The sequence below is a fragment of the Lissotriton helveticus genome, chromosome 8 (genome assembly GCF_964261635.1).
Source record: "Lissotriton helveticus chromosome 8, aLisHel1.1, whole genome shotgun sequence".
NCBI classification, from domain to species: domain Eukaryota; kingdom Metazoa; phylum Chordata; class Amphibia; order Caudata; family Salamandridae; genus Lissotriton; species Lissotriton helveticus.
The window spans coordinates 1598037558-1598059870 of NC_136069.1; the positions used below are offsets into that span (position 1 = coordinate 1598037558).

Here is a 22313-nt window from a genome sequence, read left to right on the forward strand (position 1 = left end):
GATTGGTTTTGTGCATATAGGGGCACCTTCGTGTACGAAAACAATCCTGAGAGGCTTTTCCCTCTTTCTATATGATAAAGCCCCTGTTTGTTTGTGCCTTTGAGTCTTTTAATCCTCCAGGTGCCTTATCATATTCGCTTGTTCTGAGATTCCTTTTGCAAGTGCCATGAAATCCTTCCTTATGCTCTGCTTTTACTTTATATAATACTCGCAGCCCGTCCCGACGTTGTCCGGGTATGAATTGCTGCCGGCCAGTAGTATATTGTTTTGTAGGATTTCGTTTTGATAGCATTTCTTATCTCTTACAGGCCTGTGAAACGCTTCGATTCACAGTGCACTGCTGATGCACTTAAGAGTGCGCGTTCAGTAGTGTGTGAACTCGAGTTTCCCTACTTTATTTTTCCTTGCAATATTATATAGCACGAACTCGACAACATGGCATGAGCACAATTTACATTACAGAAGAATACATTCATTTGTGGTAGGCACGTGGAGACAAAGCGATTTGCCTGGAATCACAGGATGTTGAGCTGATGCCGAGATTCGAACGTAGCTCCCTAGCTCTAAAGTTTGCAATTCTAGAACTTGTGACGGGAGGTGTGTCTAAAAGTGTATGTCGGTGCTGGCCATCAATGAGAGAGACCTGTGCATTTTTCAAATCGGTGGTGAAAAAATATGAGTATGTTGCTGGAGATGTGGGCCGCCGTGCCACCAATGTACTTACCGGGGGAGGGTAATCACCCATTATTCCGCAACTTTCTTTCCGCATACCATCACTTCGCATACTTTCATTACGAAAGTGCCATGACTCCGCAATGCCATTATAACTCATGGCATTACATTTTATATGCTTTTACCACACATACATTTACAACGAAATAAGGGAAGTATGGGTATAGGGGTATATGTTTTGGGGTTCTGAGGTATATGTTTTGGGGTGTTTGGGTATTTTAAGGGTTCAGATATAGTTTTGGGTTATGGGGTACAGGGGTAGTTTTAGTGTTTATGGATAGGCATGGGTTTTGGGGTACAGGGGTATTTTTAGGGTTCAGGGCTAGGTTTGGGTTTTGGGTTATAGGGGTATTTTTAGGGTTCAGGGGTAGGTTTGGATTTTGGGGTAAAGGGGTATTTTAAGGGTTCAGGGCTAGGTTTGGGTTTTGGGGTACAGGGGTATTTTAGGGTTCAGGGGTAGGTTTGGGTTTTGGGGTACAAGGTTATTTTTATGGTTCAGGGCTAGGTTTGGGTTTTGGGGTACAGGGATATTTTTAGGGTTCAGGGGTAGGTTTGGGTTTTGAGGTACAGGGCTATTTTAAGGGTTCAGGGCTAGGTTTGGGTTTTGGGGTTCAGGGGTATTTTAGGGTTCAGGCGTAGGTTTGGGTTTTGGGGTACAGGTTTTTTTTAGGGTTCAGGGCTAGGTTTGGGTTTTGGGGTACAGGGGTATTTTTAGGGTTCAGGGGTAGGTTTGGGTTTTGAGGTACAGGGGTATTTATAGGGTTCAGGGCTAGGTTTGGGTTTTGGGGTACAGGGGTATTTTTAGGGTTTAGGGATAGGTTTGGGTTTTGGGGTACAGGGTATATTTATAGGGTTAAGATGGGTTACTGTTTAAGGGTGTTGGGGTATTTTAAGGAGTAAGGGTGGGTTATGATTATGGGGTGCAGGGGTATTAAAAGGGAGCAGGGTGGACACCCGGAGCTGGAATGTACAGAACCTGGGAAGAAAAAACAATGAAATATTGTGCACAACGCTCGCTTTTTTTTCTGTAATCACGCTCCCCGCACACGCCCACTCCCCCAGCACACACCCCTACCCACAGCACACAATAGGAGACATGGCATGAAGGGCAGAACGTACCACACGCCCCCAGCGTTTGTCACGCCCCCAGCACACGCCCACAGCACAACGCAGACACGCCCACAAGGGACTACTTTGACGGCACGGTTCTTTTACCGTTTAAATGTATATGGTGGGCGTCTGCATAGCCTATGTCCTTCTGCTGCAACTGCCCTTTCCAACGCTGTATTGGGTGTTGTGACTGGTGTTGTGGTTCCTGAGATTACCCGCCTCAAAGGTTTGGGCTCTCTCTTTATTATATTAGTATGGATCTGTTTTAGACTTTTTACCTTGCACAAGGTTGTACAGTGTTGCCAGGCTTTATGGAATTAGTATCATATTAGCATTCGGGTGAGATTTTTTAATAATAGGAGAGTCTGGTACAGGTAGGTTTTGTGCTTTTTTGGCCAGTTTTGCATTCCTTTGCCTCTTTGCCCTTCTTCTTCTTCGTGTATGCCATGATTGTGAGGGCTTGATAGTTTGATGTTGATAATCGTGCAAAGCGAGTTCGTGTTAGGTGGTGGTAGTTACTCTAGTCTAGATCCTTCCAAAACACTGTAGTTATTGTAGATTGTCATGTTTAAACCCTGCTTGTGTTGCTTGCGTAGTTTCCGTAGTTTGTACAGCTATAACTCCTAATTTGGTGTACCATGCCAGTGAGTCTATTTATATGGTGCTGGTCCGTATTATTGAGATCAGGTGTTTGTCACGTCACTTTTCTCTTGTAACACACTGTTTGCTACCTCTTGCATTTTGTTTGCTTTCGATTGCCTACGTAATGTTTGTTCATGTGTTTGAGTGTCCTCCATATATTGCAGTATTATACCGCTATGTTTACTTTGTACGCTTTTGTAACCTGCACACATGTCACCTTTTTCTCCTGTAATGCACCGTTTACTACCTTTTGTATTTTGTTGGCTCACGATTGTCACTTTTGCCGCATGTAATGTAACGTTTGCTTTTGTAGTTTGTTCACTTGTAATGTTCTCATGTATCAGTTCTGTTCCTATTGTGAAGCGCTCTGACACCTTCGGGTAAAGTCTGCGCTATATAAAAACGCATAAATAAATACAACCCCATAAATCTGCTGTTGCCCCTTAATGCAGAAATTGTATTTGTATCATGTGTCCATTATCATATGCATCTTACTATGGCTGTTTGTGAAGTCTAGTTCTTCAGTGTACATTATATTGCTAGGTACACCGGTATAGGACAGCCACCTCGGGTTAGTGTCCAGTGATGCTACAGTCGTATGCAAATGCCGCAAGTCAGGCCTGTTTGTGTTTAGCTCCTTCTGGCTCAGCTGTTTTGAACACATGTGCCACAGAGGGTGGGACATCTCTGAGCCATGTAGGAGGAACAACTCAGCATACAACTGTTAGAGAACTTCCACAGCCGTATTCTCACACAGTTACCCTGTTTGTCTCAGTGCTACATCAAATTGGGACTCACCTGTGTAGAACTTGTGTAGAGCATATGGAATAGGAATGCCAGTGGGCCCCACTTAAATGAATGACACTGATTCTCTGCCAAGCAGCATAGTGAGAGTCTGCTGACCATTGTCACCTACTGCATACAGTTGAGAGGTGGGTTCTTTCCTAATTAGGACATGCTAGAAGCACTGGGGTTAGGTTTCACTCTAGTCATTTTTCACCAAACGTGTAAACATCACCAGACTCTAGACTCAGAGTTGCTACTTGCATGTGCATGCCTGCAGTGGCTGGGTGTGGATAGACTATAACAGCCAGATTCATCAAACTAAAATCGGCTCGCAAAGGTCCAGATTCTGAGAATCTGGCCCTTTGCGAGCACTTTATTTGCATTTGAGATTCATCATCCCAAATGTAAAAATCGCAATTCTAGAAATCGCTAAATTGCGATTAATTGTATTTAAGGAATCTCAATTTGAGATTCCTTAAATGCAATTCATGAACCATTTTAAAATTGCGAATTCGCAATCTAGGGCCGCTATTTACCGCGAAGTCTAACTACGTGGTAAATAGCAAAAACTTTGAAAAATGCACTAAAGTGCATTTTTCAAACTTTCATGTTGTGCACACACATGCCCTAAGGGCATGTGTGTGCGCAACATATGTGCACACATCAATTTCAGGGGAGCAACAGGGTGTCCTTTGGACACCCCTGCACCCTTGAAATCGCAATCTCAATTTGCGAATCGCTAATTGCGATTAGCAAATTGACATTGTCTTCCCAATTATTCGTATAGGCCTCTAGGCCCATAGGAATGAATGGGGAGATATTCCTTAATTGTGACTCGCAATTTGCGAGTCGCAATTAAGGAATTATTAGAAATCGCTATTTTGTCAGTGATTTCTTGATGAATAGCATTTTGCTATTCCTTAATAGCGATTCGGTATTTTGCGCTATTAAGGAATAGCAAAATGTGTTCTTGATGAATCTGGGGGTTGGTTTATAATTATATCCTTTCGAGAAATGGTTGAGAAGTGGTTCACCAGTAAATTTGTCTCTTTAGTGAGATTGAGGACCTTGGACACAGAAGGTAGGGTGCCACAACCATCACCCATCGGTGGTAATTTTAGCCATAAACCAGTTCATTTTTTCCAGACTGTTTCTCCTATGCGGATGTGCTTGCTTGCCCCATTAATGTTATGCAGGTAGGGTGCTCGGTATTTCTTTGAAGAGTGTCACCCACAGTTGTTGGTTAGGTCAAGCTTTATTTGTGTGGTAATCTCTTTCTATATTAGTGTGGGGAGCAGACACTCAGCTTCAGGTGGCCAACTTCCTTGGGCATTAGACACACCACAGTCAGTATTCTAATGTGTTAAGTCTTTGTGTGTGCGCCAATATTTCTTTAGCCTTTTCTCTGGTCATAGTTTACATTTTATATATGTTGGTATCTTTGTTAACCATGTGCGCAGCAGAGATACTGAGGCACACAGGATATATTCTTTGCAAGGGATTTAAATCCCTAGTTTCCGCAAATTGCAGATCTAGCTTCTTCCCTATTTCGTCCCTGTTCTTAAAGTGAAGAAAGACTTTTCAAAAGCAACGGGGGTTCAGAGTTCCTTGGTGGGGCTGGGACAAAACATAATTCCGTGCACCAAATTAAATGTGGCTGCATTAGAAACCCAGATAGCTAAAAAAGTGTCCCACATTTGCAAATTAGGCCAGCTTTGAACTTGTAAAGACACACTTTATGGGTGTTTTGCAAGGTGTGATATCAGGAAAATCAGTTATACAAACCAGCCCACCTGGCCATAAAAAAAAGCCAGATCTGTCAGACCAGCCCTTCATGCACTGCCTGATTACCTTACAGGCCAGTCCGACCTTGCAAGTAGCAATATGAAAACACCATATAACAGACCAGTCGAATTAATAATATATTAATCTTAGATACAAAATGTTCTTTTTTAATTTTTTCATTTATCAAACAGTGATTTGTAATCTACATATATTGATAAAAATAGTGAGTACCACAAAGATTAACAAATAAAAGATTAATGTATATACAGTGAACGCAGTTACACAGATGACTAACTACAAAACAGTAAAGATTTTTTTTTTAAACATTCACATACAAGGAAACTTACTAAACACTTATATGAAAAAACATCAAGGAGTTCTCAAAATTATAATATCTTAAAAAGACAATTTTAATACAATAAAAAATAAAAAAAGATGAATATAGTTAGACAGAATTGCGCCGACTCGCGTTTCGGAAGTTACAGAAGGTTGAACATGTGTAGCACAACCTTCATCAGGGCGCTGTCTGTATATTTTTAGAATCAATCAGTAGCAACTGCCATCAACGCGAGACTTATTCAATGAAAAATTACAATTTGAAAAGGGGCTCACAGCAATGTTCACAAAGCTGGTTTTAACCACATCAATGCTGATGGTATTCCCCTCCTGTGCTGAGATTTGTTGATTCCCATGTTTCATGACGAGCTGGGCTCGTCATGAGCGTGCGAGGAGGCTACCTCATGACGAGCCCAGCTCGTCATCAGCGTCGAAGGGGTTAAGAAGAAGCAAATAAAGGAAATAAAAATGAAGATAATCATCCTTCCATTGAAGAAACTTCTATGTAATGTCAAACTGAGAGGGATGTCTGGATAGAGTGAATTGCCGCTGCAATAGGGCAATGATATAAACATCTAAAGGAGCAGTCCATAGAAAGTAGAGGAGCAGTCAAGCTCCATGCTTAAGAGGTAGCCAGTGTCAGTTGCCCACCTTAAAAGGACTCAGGCAAGATCAAGGATAGCAAAGCCATAAAGCTCTAGCAAAATGCCCGGGACTGCGTCTCATTGATGGCCTCAATTCGGCCGACCGTGCAGACAGATCCTAGAGACATAATTGGCTAACCTCCAACCATCTCAAACTAAACGCCCTTAAAACACAATTCCTCTTCATCCGTTCTCACCTTCTAAGCAAACCCCCACTGTGGTGAAATATCTAAGAAACCTCACCGCTCTCAACTGCACACCACACATCATTGACTCCACAAAATACCTGGGAGTTGTGCTAGATAAGAACCGAAACATGCAAGACCATATCAGAGCATCTACCAAAGGTGTGAACTTCCAACTAAGTATCCTAAGAAAACTTAAACCCTACCTTCCACAAGATGACTTCAAATCGTCGGTGCAAGCACTGGTCATCTCAAGACTTGAATACAGCAGTGCTACTCTCTGCGGACTTCCGAAACTCAGTCTAGCCTCCCTCAGAGCATCCCCGAATGCTGCGACTAGACTCGTCACTGGTTCCAAGAAATACAACCACATCTTCTTGCTGGACCTGAAATCGCTCAACTGGCTTCCATTTGAGGCAAGGATCCAGTTAAAAATTGTTTGTATTACACATAGAAAACTACACTTCAATACCCCTCTCTACCCTACTAATAAGCTTGAACTTTGAGGTGGCTCCCGGCCCTCAAGGATCACCAAGACAATACTCCTGAAACCGAAGAAATTAAAAAAACTTAAAACCTACAAGCGCACATTCTCTGGCATTGCCCTGAGAATCTGGAACTCCCTACCTGTGGAAACAAGACTGATTCCCTCATCAGTGGCCTTCAAAAGGGAAGTGAAAGCTCTACTTATGAACACTGCACTGATCTAGATGCTTGTCTCCTTTTTTCGCCTATCCTGTTTAGCTGATTTAGCTACCACCTGGCCTCTGTTACTGCCCATTGTCGCCAGGCAATATGTCATTTTTGTTCCTGATGAATATTGCTTTACTTTTCTCCCACAACTATCTACCTATGTCTTCCAAAACCCTTATGTGAAGTGCTCTGATATCCGCTTGGGTCATGTCGCACTATATACAATTTTAAATATAGAAAAAAAAAATAATGATAATCTGAGAAGAGGCAGGCAAGCCTATGTTGGAGAAAGTACACTTGAGAACTGCATTCTGTAAATGACCTTGTGAGATCACCATCATCCAGGGAAACATTTCAATTTTACATTTCTTAACTACTACAGAGACCAGGATAGTAAGAAAAAGGTAGGAAATGTAATACAAGGCCCTGCTAGTCCAGTGGAGTTCCAAAATACCAAAACCTTAGAAATAAACATACTTTGATTAACATAATGACATTTGTAATCAGGTAAGTGGGTGGAGTCTCTGAGGGTGGATCACAGAATGGCTAGATGAAGATGCTACTTAAAAACCAATCATGTGACTTATCTCATATGTGGCCTCTAATTGTGAATCAGAAGTATGTTATTGTATTCTTTAATGTTAAAAGATGAGGAGACTCACATTATAGACTTGTACATTGTTGATAAAGCACTTTTGTGAAAGTTCTGTCTGTATCATTTAAATTAGCCATACATAATTCATAATTTTGTATTCACAGCTCCAGGAGGTCACAACACTTTCCCTGTCATCCTTCTCTTCAGTGGATTTTTGATGATTCAGCTGGCGTTCTAAAGATTTTCTCTATTAATTAACTGCTTGTAAAATATGCATTAATGTGAAACGATGCAGACTCGTGAGGGACATCTAGTAACAACTAGGTGAACTGCAGCTCTTTGTAGAATTATTTTGATATTGGATACTATAATATTCACTGCCCACTGCTAATCTCGTCCCATAATGCTTTGCAGGGCCTTTGGTTGGGATTGTTTTTTTGCCAATAACTGTGCTTGGGGTGGTCGTAAAATGATGGGACCACCACTGAAGTTCAACAAAATGTGCTTTTTGTTTATGCTCTTTGTGTTCAAGGCATCTGCTTGGTCCTCCCCCTAGGTTAGGGGGGACCCCAAAATCATCAGCTCTCTCATTGCCCAATGTTTTCATTGTAAAAGTTCATTTTTGTGAATTGATTATATGCTTTCAAGCATGTAAAATTGCTTTTTCAAAGCATCTGAGGGTATTGTTGATTTACATGCTGCTACCTGATTAAGCACAGTTTTGGTACTGTACTACGTGCAATTTGCAAACTGTGAATTAGTACAAACTTTGCATACTCCGTAGTTTTAAGCCCAGGGTTAATTTAAATGTATTTTTGATTTCTCTAAGACAATAGTTTCTGGGTTCATTAATTGTTGATTATGTCCAAATATATTGTAGTACGTAATCAGCAATGTGATTTAAGCTATATAAAAACAATGAAGATGACACACCCACAACCTATTTAGAAGGATGTGGTTTTAGAAAGATAATTGTTAGATCATTTTTGGTGTTACCATACGTCACACTAACATTACTGATTTTCAAAAAAGATTAGGCATTCTCATAGTTACAACATATTCCAAAAGAAACATTACCACTTTATCCAACTTCCTCGCTCAGCCCATTTGATGGTGAGCCATGTTTGACAGAAACACAGCCTTGGTGGCCTTTTAGAGCTAATTTAACCCATCCATCTTACAAGGAGAATGTAAATGTGGTTGGTTATGAGCCCCAATGTAAGCCTAGGTAGCTGCGCCACCTTTTACCTACATTTGTCTTACCTTGCCCTACAAAACGGTTCTGGCACTGACTTTGTACCTAGTTATGTGTGAATAAATGTCATGTGGTGTACTTCAAAAACTAGCCTCACTTAATATGCATGAGGATTCTTAGTATCATATCTTAATCCCCTGCCTAGGACATTCGCAGCAGGATTACCACCTCGTGTATAATAGCTCCATTCAAAATTCACCGCTATCGTCATCCTTGAATGACAGACCCACAGTACCATTAGACATTCAAGTAGAATCCCTGAGGGTACCTTTCGGGTTTAAAAGAACCACATCTTCACTGAGCAACCAGAGGAGGAGCTTCCACACTGAAACGAGACACTGAAGTCCCTGCACACAAAAACACAAGCATGCAGGGGTCTGAGGAAAATTGAATTTTGCCCTGTCATGTGTCCCTACGTGTTCCCCATCGTATGTTATATGTGCATGATCGATATGCATATTTACCCTCTTGTCCGAATAAAGACGCAATTACAGTTGTGTCCAACGTTAGTATGTCAGTTATCCAGTCCCTCCTGAAAGCAACAAGTATTAGGCCTATGTTGCCAACGTCTTTACATTGTGCACGTTAATTCATCGAGTTGTCCCTGTTTCTAGACCTCACAGGGCCCGGACACCAGATTCGAGTCTCAAGTCTCCTGAAACCACTCCGAGGAGCGATGCAGCCCCTCCCGCATCCCTGACCCTTCACTTACTTTCTGCCAAGCCGCGCGGTGCCCGGCCTGGCCTGCCTGCCTGTCTGCCAAGAATATGTTATGCCTCTAGTTATCTGTTCAGCTCCCCGGCTTCACATTCCTAGCTAACGAACTGCATAAACATCTTCATCTATAGTCTAGTCTTTCTGTCTCCAGGCAAGAGAATTACTGAATTAATATCCATAGAAGATTCATAACACACGCAATACATGTAGAAATATAAGCATGCACTAGCCTTAGTGACAAGTAGCCTTTGCCCTGATGACTTTTAGATTCTATCAACATGTTCTCCAAAACACGAGATATCAGATATGCTATAGGTACATGTCGTCCTGACATCCCAGACTCTAGTCTCCTCTTCTAGTGCCAGAAGTCAGAGCCCCCAGCTCTCCCCAGTTACACGTCATGGCCCGTTTGCGCGCACCAGTAGGTTAAAGGTTCCAGCTGCCCAGGTAGCCCCCTCCATGTATCCACCCATTTATGACACTTCTGTGACGTTTACATCACATGCCTCCGTGCACGCCCTGTGCACGCCTTCTTGTTACGCCCATATGTTCTTATCTTTCGTTTGTCACTTGTTACGCCTACTGTATTCAATGCAATTGTACTGTTTTACTATATATACTGTATGATGTTAATGAGATGCTGCAGCTGCCATTCCTTTTTTTCTTGTGTCTGTCCCTCCCTGAACCTTTGCAGGTGATGGAACCCGATGGTCCACTGGCTCGAGCCATCTGATTAAACCCCGTTTGACTCAGATACCACGGATTCTACCTCTTATTTATTGAGCTATCCTTTTCAGTTAATGCATAGAAAAATAGTACTGGTAATTATTTATTTATTTACCACATAAATGGCGCCCGAACAGGGATGAGCCCCTTCCCCACGCGCCGGCGATGTAACGCAGGCCCCCTGACCCTTCTACAGCCGTGACGGACCCCTACTGTGCACGTGCAGATATTTCTGCTTCAAGTCTCCCTCAGGCCCACGGAGGAGACGGAGACTGCGGTCCGGCATCCAGACGAGGCGGTGAGGAAGGCGGATCGTCCCGACCAGAGCCCAAGCCGAGAGAGCAAGGTCCGAGGTATCCGGAGGCCCACCTGTTTCCGAAGCCCGAGGCGCATGCGTAGTGCGTAGCAGTAACCAGACGTCGTAGCTGTCCAGTCCAGTCCGAGGCTTTCAGTTTTGCTTCCCGGTGAGTACCGTTGCTGGGAACGTATCTAGACGGGTTCATTAATTTGTGCCCGGTCCGACGGGTTTGGGTACACAGATCCGGTCCGACGTGTTCACCTAGGTGGATACGGTATGACGTGTCTCTTTAGGAGACCGGTATGTTCTGTACTGTTTTAGCAGTGCATCCAGAAATTCTAGTAAGTCTGTTCTCGAGAAATTCAAGTATTATGTTTTCAATGTATTAGGTAGTATCTGTTCGAACTGTTATTAATGTGTTTTTGATGTCGTGGTATGAGTGATTGTTTTGCTATTCATTACTGTGTTCATTGTGTATTGTGTTCAAGTTCAAGTACGGTTCAAATATGCCTCTGTTCTCAAAGTTACGTCAGATAAAAACCAGAAAAGGGTTACTCGAAGAATCAGTTCCTGTCCCTCCCAGGGACAGTCCTGGACATTTCATGTATCATAAGCATGGCTTAGATGCCATACTGTATCTAGATTTATGGGTGGACTACACCAAAGATCTCGAAGAGAAATATAGATGGCCTGTTTCAGGAACATGGGATGCCGAGTGCATCATGAGAGTAGAAGAAGCATTATGGAAAAAGAAAGCCAGACAATCCCAGAAAGATGCCATAGAATTATGGCGTAAAGAATCGCATAAAAGAACGGAAAAAGAATTCAGAAAAGCAGAATTAAGTAGGGAATCCTCCGAAAAAGCCCAAGAAAGGGAATTACTAGAAGAAGGTGAACGAGTTAGAGCAGAACAGTCAGACAGACAGAGGAATGCCCTTATTAAAGGTATGTATCCCCTTCTCGCCGAGGGTTTGCCGAAGGCGACCCCGGAAGCACTCTGTAATTTACCGCCACCATTGGTTCCGACTAAGCTGCGTCATAAACCGACTGCAGCTGAAATCTTTCTTTCTTCCTATTTAGACGACACTGTCCCAGAATATGCTAATACGAATCCTCCTCCGCCTGTTCAACTTCCACCTCCCGTTAATAATGTAATTACTGTACCTCCAGCCGTGGGTCCCGGGAATCCTGTCCATATGCCAGTACCCCAGGACCAACCCACATTACGCACACCTACTTTACCAGTCACGTTACCAGCAGCCGCACATTCAGTATTAATTGACGATTCTAGTTCAGGAGGAGCAGGGGGAGGTATTCCTATCACCCCGCCTCAAACAAAGCGCCTGACGCTGAGAGATGCAGCGTTACAGCATACGCCAAAAGTGGCTACGTACGAAGCCCTCAAAAAGTACCTTACTGATTGTAGATATGACCCAGTGCCAGGCGAAGATCACATGATATTATATTCCGTACGTTTACGACGAGTTGCAAACTTCTTGATCACCATATCAGATATGAAAGAACATTTAGACAGAATATATCATTTTATCCGAATAGGGGAGAAACCAGAAAGTATTCACGAAGCCATGGCACATAGGAAAGTCGAGACTCAAGGCATGATTTTGCAATTTTTAATAAATTGTTTAATAAGAGAACAGGATCATCCTGATAAAAATCCAGAAGAGATGAAAGTCCTGATAAGATGGAGTGACAATATAGCAGACGGAAAACACAAGACACAGAATAGTATAGAAACCATGTACAGAAAGATCCGTAAAGAAATTATAGGCATACACGAGAGTGAGAAAGCAAGAATAATAGCAGAGAAAGAGAATGACTCTTCAGACGAAGAGACAGACAACGAGAATCCCACCAGAATAGCGTATGTAGGTAGGACGAGACCTTCTGATAGACACACACGCCTAGACTACAAGAAAGTTTTTCCTCCTCCCGTACCAGAACAGTGTTCTCTTGAACAATTATTCCAGGCTACCGATAAAGTTCTAAAACTAAGAATAGGTTACAGTGAGCTTAGTACCATGCATGAACAAGAACTAGCCCGATCAGCAGTTCGATGGATTAGAGATTCTACCACGTTTTCAGACGAAGTAGTGGCTCAAATGTTTCTGAAACTGCCCCCAGACGAACAGCGACTGGTGGGTATGTACATGATCCAGCACCTCATTACACTGTACGAGAGTCAGCATTCTGATCCAGGTCCTTTATATAATGTATTGAACGAGTTACTCCTAAACAGATGGAAAGGTCTAGGTACCGATTTAATTAGTGTCATTTTAGAACAACGCCATAAATACAGAACGTTCCTGACTGCGCATTTTGTTCCTGTTTCACCCCCATTCTACATAGATAGACAGAATCCGTTGCGAGAAGTACATCCAGTTAAGGGAACGGGGGGTGAGCTCGAACGAGTATTTGTTTACACCCCTATAACGAAAATAGAACTACTAGAAATGAAAAAGTTAGTGCCCTGTCACGATAAAGATCCAGCAGGGTTCCACCTTGAATTAAAAGACATGCTCCGTATGGGAGAATACACGTATCCTGATATCATCAAAATGTTAAAGGTCCTGTTGCCTGCGGGCATATATGAAAAACTTAAAGAAAAAGAATGGGAGGTGGGGGAGAAAAAGATTGATTGGACCGCGTTAGAGAACGAAGATAATACACGAGTCCCAGGTACTGGTCTTGGGGATAAAGCTAGAGAATTGCCCGAACTGTTAATACAAGTCTTGCCAAGATTACTAGCCACGAAAAAGGAAGATTGGGATGCCATCTCAGCCTGTAAACAGAAACAAGACGAAGACACTAGTGATTTTTATTCCAGATTTGAGAAATGTTTCATTATTAATATCGGTTTGAAAACAAGTAGTGAGTCGTATCCACATCTTTTTGTTTCTAAACTAGTTGAGAATTCTTTACCACAAGTTAAAAATCGAGTATTAAAAGTCGAGAGTACATGGCAAGCTAATACCCCGTCCCAAATGCTACAGATGTTACAGTATCACCAGAACAGAATTAGGGAAGAGCAAGAACACGAAAGGAGACGTATGAAGGATACAAAAATGATAGTACTAGTTGCACAGTCTGTTCCAGCAGATAGTCAGAAGAGGGGTACGAATCAGACTACTCATTTTGCAGCTCCCGTTAAAGGGACATGCAATTACTGTAAACAGCCAGGTCACTACATAAACGAATACGCAGTTCTGAAACACAACATAGCTACTGGTAAGACGAAAGAGAGACCGCGTCCTCCTAGACAAGAACACGTTCCGCAGAATCCGCAACCACCGCAGAATGCAAAACAGACAGTTACAGTACCGCAGCCTATAGCTGCCACACAACACGTTACACAACAGATGTACCAGTACGCACAGTCAGATTATCCAGAATATCAGCAGTATTCATGAAAGAGCCTAGAGAGGGAGGTTGGCTTGCCTCTCATCGAGGTTCCTGTAGATCAAGAGGGTCCCTATGTACACAGTCAAGTATTAGGGAAAGACAGAAAGTTTCTGATTGATACAGGGGCAAGTAGGACTACCATCAGTCATGACGAGGTTCCAGGGGCTCCACTCTCAGGCTCAAGAAATGTTTCCCTGGGATTTTCAGGAAAGCCTATTGTTAATGAAATATCGAAACCAGTTTCCCTAGAAGTTGGTCCATTGTCCCGAACTACAGACTTGTTACTTACGAAATCATGTCCTGAAAATTTACTTGGTATTAAAACATTGAAAGAATTAGGAGCTGTAATATGCTGTTCTCCGGAAGGAGTGAGATTGTTTTTACGTGATTTTAAAGGTCATTATGTGTTACGTGATTTTGATCCAAGATTATTGAACGTACCACAGCATTTATGGGCGCAAGGTCCAACTGATGTAGGTTGTATGCATATTACACCATATCGTGTCACTCTGAAACAAGGTGTTGTATTACCACGAATCCGACAATACAAATTGCCACCTGAGGCTGTAGCAGCCTTATCGAAAATCATTGACAAGCTCATTGCTCAAGGAATAGTTGTAGAAACTGACTCCAATGTATGTAATTCTCCTATCATTCCGATTCCTAAACGTACTGACCCAAATGCACCTCCAGTTTATCGATTAGTGATTGACCTCCGAGAACTTAATAAATGTATCATACCCCAGTACCCAGTGGTTCCAGATATCTCTTCCCTATTGACTGCCATTGATTCTGAAGCTACGTTCTTTACTGTTATTGATCTCAAGAACGCATTCTTTAGTGTCCCCATTCATCCAGACAGCCAGTTTCTTTTCGGGTTCTGTTTGAATGGAAGAAGCTATAAATTCACACGTGCACCTCAAGGTTTCACAGAAAGTCCTAGTATTTACAGTCAAGCACTTAAAAGACAACTAGACAGTATTCACATGCCAACTGACACTGCCCTGCTCCAGTATGTCGATGACTTATTGATCACAGTCCGTGCAGAACGTGACTGCGAATGTGCATCACTGACAGTCTTGTATTTCCTGGCAGAGATGGGGCACAAGGTGTCCCCTTCGAAACTGCAATTCTGTGTCCAGCAAGTGGTATACCTAGGACGCTTGCTGTCCAAGAGGGGTAGACAGTTGACACCTGACCGTATCCAGTTAATAGCACATCTTCCACAGCCCAAGACACAGAAGGAGGTACGAGCTTTTATCGGCCTCACTTCTTACTGCAGACAATGGATTCCCCAGTACGCATATCTAGCCAAGCCACTGATACAGTTGACAACACAGGAGGCAGCCACATCGACTGTCCTCCCTTGGACCCAGGAACATACACTTGTTTTCAATGAGTTAAAGAAAGCTTTATGTAATGCACCTGTTTTAGCGACACCAAACTACAGTAAGCCTTTTACACTCTTTGTCACTGAACGTGATGGTACAGCATTATCTGTTCTTACACAAGATCAAGCAGGACAACACAAGCCTTGTGCCTATTTTTCAAGCACATTAGATCCAGTAGCCCAGGCTTTGCCTGCGTGCCTCAAGTCAGTTGCAGCCACAGCTCTAGCTATCAGACAAAGTGATTCCATAGTGTTAGGACACCCCCTGACAGTACAAGTTCCACACTCCGTGGAAGTTCTTTTAAACCGAACACAGACTCAGCACTTGACAATTGCACGTTTGACAGGATATGAACTGACACTGTTTCAGCCACACATAGAAATCAGACGCTGCAACATATTAAACCCTGCTACACTGTTACCCTCGATTACATCAAATCCTGCCACACATGACTGCGTGGAAGTCATTAACACTATGACCAAGCCAAGACAAGACTTGACAGACACAGCATTATCTGATCCAGACCTGACACTTTACGTGGATGGTTCATGTATGAGAACAAGTACAGGAGAGTTAGTAGCCGCGTATGCAGTGACTACTGAAACTGAAGTTATAGAAACACATCGTATTGACACCCTGTCTGCTCAAGCAGCAGAGCTCATCGCTCTGACCCAAGCCTGCATACGAGCCAAAAACCTGAAAGTAAACATATATACAGATTCACGTTATGCATTCGGAGTCGTACACGACTTTGGAGTACTCTGGCAAGAAAGAGGTTTCATGACCTCTCATGGAGCCAAGATTCAGCATGGCCCCCTCATTCAAGCTCTGTTAGAAGCAATACATTTACCGACAGCCATTGCCATTATGAAGTGCAAAGCACATACGAAAGTCACTGACACCATTTCCCAAGGTAACGATCTGGCAGATCGAACAGCCAAGCTTACAGCTCAGACCCCAGACATTCCAGTTAACACGACAAAGACAGTTGTTCCAGTCCAGACGACTTGTATGACAGTTAAGGACCCTACACAAGACGTACTTGACATACAGTCACATGCTACCCCAGACGAAACCAAGAAATGGTCTGAACAAGGAGGGGTCCAGACAGATCAGGGATGGTTGACGAAGGGAAAAGCCACATGGTTTCTCCCCGACTCTATGGTTCAAGTCATTATTAACACCGCACATAGTCCAGCACATTTAGGAGAAAAAGCCATGTTAGACAGCATCCAGAACCTCTGGTTTAACAAGCATTTGCGAGCAGCAGCGAAGCAGAAAGTGCGTACCTGCATGATCTGTTGTCAGTTCAATCCAGGTAAAGGTGTTCCGGTGGAACAAGGTGGATTCCATCCTCCTGACCACCCTTTTGAAGTCCTCCAGATGGATTATATTCAGATGGATCGATGTCGAGGTTTCAAGTATGTCCTCGTAGTTGTATGCGCTTTGTCCAGATGGACAGAAGCATATCCAGTCCCAGATTACACTGCCGCGACCACTGCCAGGCAGTTGGTTCGTGAGTTTTTCCCCCGCTATGGTTTGCCCAGGGTCGTGTATTCAGACAACGGCCAGCCATTCTCATTCGAACTCATGAAACAAGTATCTCTTCTGTTAGGGTACCAGTGGAAGTTCCACTGTGTACGACACCCCGAGGCAGCTGGCCTCGTCGAGAGACACAATCAGACTCTGAAAATACGTATAGCGAAGGTCTGTGCCGAGAAAGGCGTAGATTGGATGGTAGCCCTGCCAGTCGCCCTTTTTTATATGAGAATGGTCGCTCACTCCCGATCAGGTCTGTCACCGTATGAAGTTGTATTCGGTCGTCCCCCGAACATGTGGGGTACACCTATGCCACGTAAAATTACCGATGTTGACAGTAATATGCTGACAGATTACCTAGCTTCCTTGATGTCTGCACTACTCTCTTGTCGTTCACAGGTCGCGGCTGCCTTTCCAGACAACACCCAAGTGAAACCGCACGAGGTCAATCCAGGCGACTTCGTTCTTGTAAGGAACTTTGATCGTTCACGTCCGCTGGAGCCCCGCTGGAAAGAGCCGAAACTTGTTCTGATGACCACAAGGACCGCTGTGAAGCTGGAGGGACGCAAGGGCTGGCTTCACTCCAGCCACATCAAGCGTTTTCATGGACTCCGTTCAAAGACTTTTTTCAAGGACTGCCCCGATACTGACTCTAAACTTCCCCTGTTAGAGAAAACTCCGCAGCAGGAGTATAAAATCAAATTACGGTCTAGCAAGTCAGACAGTTTAATTGTTTAAGTCCCTCTCGGGTGAAGCGGTTAGACAGGTTCCTGACATGTATGAGATAGACCCCCATAGTGAGAGAGTTAGACGAAACTCCAAGAAAATACGTTATTGTAAGAATCTGCGCAGCAGATGCGTTATTACGTTGTTGTTTATGTTATTTCTGAGTCTTACGATCACATGTATAAGTTATGTTTTACATGTATTTTTCCTCCTCTTGATTCGCATGTACATCTTTCCTCTAATGATACAGTAGAGCACACTTTTAGTGAACTACCCCCTCACGAGTTGTCCTATCGACTTGCCATGCGCAACAATACTTTTATTCGAATGTTACACTATTCACACCAGACCAGCAATGCCACTAATTGTTGGGTGTTTGGTCGACTCCCCCTTTTCCAGACACCGAAGGGAGTTCTGCCACTCTTTCCCTATCCGTTTTCACACAATGGTTCGTGTGGAGCATGGTTTACGATAACATCATCCTTAGACGATAAGTCCCTTCTGAATAGAACATGTTTCCCAGACAAGGAAGGTCTTTCCCATAGGACAGGGTTAGATCTCGAAAATGAAGTATACGATCTAGGTAATTTCTCCTCGAATTTCATGGTTTTGAATGTTCAGTCCGAGACTACTCCAGATTTGCCTGCTATTACAGTTCTACCAGTGAAAGGCGAGTTATGTGTTAGAAAGAATGGTTCGGTACATCTAGGACACAGTGATTGTACTACTGTGGTCGAGTATAGTGACAGTGGGAAATCTACTTTCAAAGCCTCACGTCATTCATATTTTGTGTGTGGTCAGACCGCATATGTACGTCTGCCCCTAGATTGGGATGGAACATGTTACATTGCCTTCCTACTGCCACCAGTTTTTCTAGCCCCATCTGATTATCACAGAAATACACATCTAGTACACATCAGACATAGAAGGGAGATCGAGTCCCCAATTGTCGATTAGACTGAAACTGCCTTAGAACAGTATACAGATTTCAATAAAGGTTTCTTTTTCTTCATAGGACCTATCCAGAATAGTAAGCTAATACGTAGGTTAACCAGAACCCTTGAAGCAGTAGTGAATGAGACTACTTCCGCTCTAGGTAACTTAACAGAAGAGCAATCTGCTATGAGAATTGTCGTTCTTCAGAACCGCCTTGTTCTTGACGTCATACTGGCCGATAGGGGCGGAGCTTGTAGAGTCATCGGATCTAGTTGTTGCATTTTCATTCCTAATAACGCACCGTCTGTATATTCAGCTATAACAAGACTTCATAAAATAGCCCATCAGCTACACCAGAATCCAGGCACCTGGACATGGTCCGGTTGGCTCTGGAATATAATATCTGCCTGGGGATGGAAAGTACTGTCATTCCTAGGAATAGTAGTAATGATCATATTCAGTTGTTGTCTCTGTTTACAATGTGGCCCTGCGATTTGCGGCTTGTGCGCTACCTCTTGTATTCCAAGTCCAAAGGCCCATTCCCAGAAGATAAGAGACGAGCAAATGATGCTGTATGAACAGATAGATGGTATCATGAATATTGATGTTTCTTGAAGGAAACGTAGGGAACAAGGAGGGAATGAGGAAAATTGAATTTTGCCCTGTCATGTGTCCCTACGTGTTCCCCATCGTATGTTATATGTGCATGATCGATATGCATATTTACCCTCTTGTCCGAATAAAGACGCAATTACAGTTGTGTCCAACGTTAGTATGTCAGTTATCCAGTCCCTCCTGAAAGCAACAAGTATTAGGCCTATGTTGCCAACGTCTTTACATTGTGCACGTTAATTCATCGAGTTGTCCCTGTTTCTAGGCCTCACAGGGCCCGGACACCAGATTCGAGTCTCAAGTCTCCTGAAACCACTCCGAGGAGTGATGCAGCCCCTCCCGCATCCCTGACCCTTCACTTACTTTCTGCGAAGCCGCGCGGTGCCCGGCCTGGCCTGCCTGCCTGTCTGCCAAGAATATGTTATGCCTCTAGTTATCTGTTCAGCTCCCCGGCTTCACATTCCTAGCTAACGAACTGCATAAACATCTTCATCTATAGTCTAGTCTTTCTGTCTCCAGGCAAGAGAATTACTGAATTAATATCCATAGAAGATTCATAACACACGCAATACATGTAGAAATATAAGCATGCACTAGCCTTAGTGACAAGTAGCCTTTGCCCTGATGACTTTTAGATTCTATCAACATGTTCTCCAAAACACGAGATATCAGATATGCTATAGGTACATGTCGTCCTGACATCCCAGACTCTAGTCTCCTCTTCTAGTGCCAGAAGTCAGAGCCCCCAGCTCTCCCCAGTTACACGTCATGGCCCGTTTGCGCGCACCAGTAGGTTAAAGGTTCCAGCTGCCCAGGTAGCCCCCTCCATATATCCACCCATTTATGACACTTCTGTGACGTTTACATCACATGCCTCCGTGCACGCCCTGTGCACGCCTTCTTGTTACGCCCATATGTTCTTATCTTTCGTTTGTCACTTGTTACGCCTACTGTATTCAATGCAATTGTACTGTTTTACTATATATACTGTATGATGTTAATGAGATGCTGCAGTTGCCATTCCTTTTTTTCTTGTGTCTGTCCCTTCCTGAACCTTTGCAGGTGATGGAACCCGATGGTCCACTGGCTCGAGCCATCTGATTAAACCCCGTTTGACTCAGATACCACGGATTCTGCCACTTATTTATTGAGCTATCCTTTTCAGTTAATGCATAGAAAAATAGTACCGGTAATTATTTATTTATTTACCACAGGTCTGATATCCCTTGCGGGGTGTCCAACTCGAGACCAAGATGGGGTCCTTCGTTCTCTCCCATAAGGTAATGGGGTTGGCTCTTTCCTAGGGGATTCTTCGCTTTACACTCCCATATATGCTAGGTACACATAGGTACATTTAGATAGGGTTTGCATCATAGGAGTACGCTCGATTACTGCCATGTATCGATATGCCTGCATATATTTACTGTTTTAGCACCATGGTAGGATTCTACCTTTTATACACTGTCAGTGCTTGTAATTTTATATATCTGTTTCTGCCTAATGATTGTCGCAGCAAACATGTTTTATACTAGAATTATGCTGGTTCAATAAATGCTGATTGAAAATGTTCCCATTGTGTATTCTGTGTATCTCTCTGAGACTAAGTGAGCATGTTTGACTGAGTGAAAAGTTCTGTACTGTTTCCACGATCCCTGAAGGATTAAAGGTTGTCATGTTCGATAGTTGTCAGAAACTGTTCGCTCCTTGATAAGGTTAGTGAGCTTATGGTGGCACTGTGATCTAGCTGGTCTAAAGGCTAACATATCCTTCGGGGCTGTCTGGAATTAGTGTGGACACCAATGACTTAGTTTATATTATCTAAACGCGCAGATCATATGTATTATTAGGAAGTACACGATATGGCACCACCAATGTTGATTTGTTTTTTAATTAACAGTCTAATCTGAGTAGTTCAGTCGTGCCTTCTCAAAGACCACTACTCACATTTACCCAGAGACATCTGGGGTGGGAAGGGAAAAATCTGCCGCAGTTTAGTAGGTATATCTTATATATTGGCTGTAGGTTTCTTCAAGCTTGAAGGATTATAGTTTCCTACATTGTGCATCACCCTTATCTCTTTATTATAAATACTTCCTCTCATAATGTCTCTGAATGGAGACGCTGGTATGAGTGGTGCTGGGGCAGATGAAGCAGAGCTTGAAGGAGCTCTGAACATTTCAGAAAATCGCAGAAAAGTTAGCAAAATATGGACTCTCATCATTAGGGAGGACGTTACCTTCATGATTGGGGCACACGAGGCATTCAGGACAGAGATGTTCTATTCTTGGGTTAGATTCCTATCTGCAAATGCACAAAAACAAGTATTCCATAGTTACATCCCAGATGAAATACCGGATGAATACTGTCCGTACGAGGACATAGAAGTCCTATTAGCTTACCAAGAAAATATAAATTGACTTAAAGGTACCCTTCCCCATACTACAGAAAAAGAAAGACTTGGTCCACTCAGCAGAGATGGAGCTACTTGGCTGGTTTTAGCTGCTTACACACCCTATCCAGAGATTGATACATTGCCAGCAGAAGACTTACCACCACTACACAAAGAGATAATAAACCTAGATCAGCCTCAGCCCGTGGAGGGAGTTCGGTGGGGCAGAGAGGTGGGGCAGGGGAGGGGCAGGGTGGTGGGTACTAAACATTGGAATATGGATAATTGAAGGTAAGAAAACAATTGATTTAATAAAACACATTTCATAGCGCGCGCTGCATCTCATTTTGCACTGCATGAGACAAAGAATCGGCCACTATGCTATTTGTCCTGTTTCAGATTAAACAATGGGATTAGCGTCAACGTGTTTCGGTGGAGCTATATGGTTACTTCCTCACGCTTTGTGGGTTAAATTTACAGCCACCCCTTCGTGAAAATAGCCTCTGTGGGGGGGCCTAGGTATGCCCGATTTTCATCCAAGTGGCAAGTTTAACCCACAAAGTTTGAGGCAGATCACCCACTGCGAAACTACTTTTAACTGCTCGAGACTAACACCATAAAAGAGGCCAATCTTATATGAAGCCATATTTTGAGTCTGGAACTCATTAAGTGGAGGAGAAGGTTCTGTACAAAGTAGGCGGAAAGGTGAATACTGCCTACACAAAGCTTAGAGATCCCCTATTAAGAAATTGATAAAGGAAGCACAAGAGGAAGGATTTCTTTATTACTTGTCCTC

The 22313-nt window shown here is 43.2% G+C and overlaps 1 protein-coding gene across 2 annotated transcripts in view; it reads left to right on the plus strand.

Moving 5' to 3' along the window:
* LOC144773554 (ecto-ADP-ribosyltransferase 5-like) overlaps nt 1-20697 on the plus strand; it is a 358428-nt gene extending 337731 nt beyond the window's left edge. For both annotated transcript variants that reach the window (XM_078658649.1, XM_078658650.1), the window contains exons 6-7: nt 7673-9138; nt 20343-20697. In XM_078658649.1, coding sequence (XP_078514775.1) covers nt 7673-7746 — 74 coding nt within the window. In that variant the 3' untranslated portion in view covers nt 7747-9138; nt 20343-20697. The remainder of the gene's footprint in view (nt 1-7672; nt 9139-20342) is intronic.
* The last annotated feature ends 1616 nt before the right edge of the window (nt 20698-22313 follow it).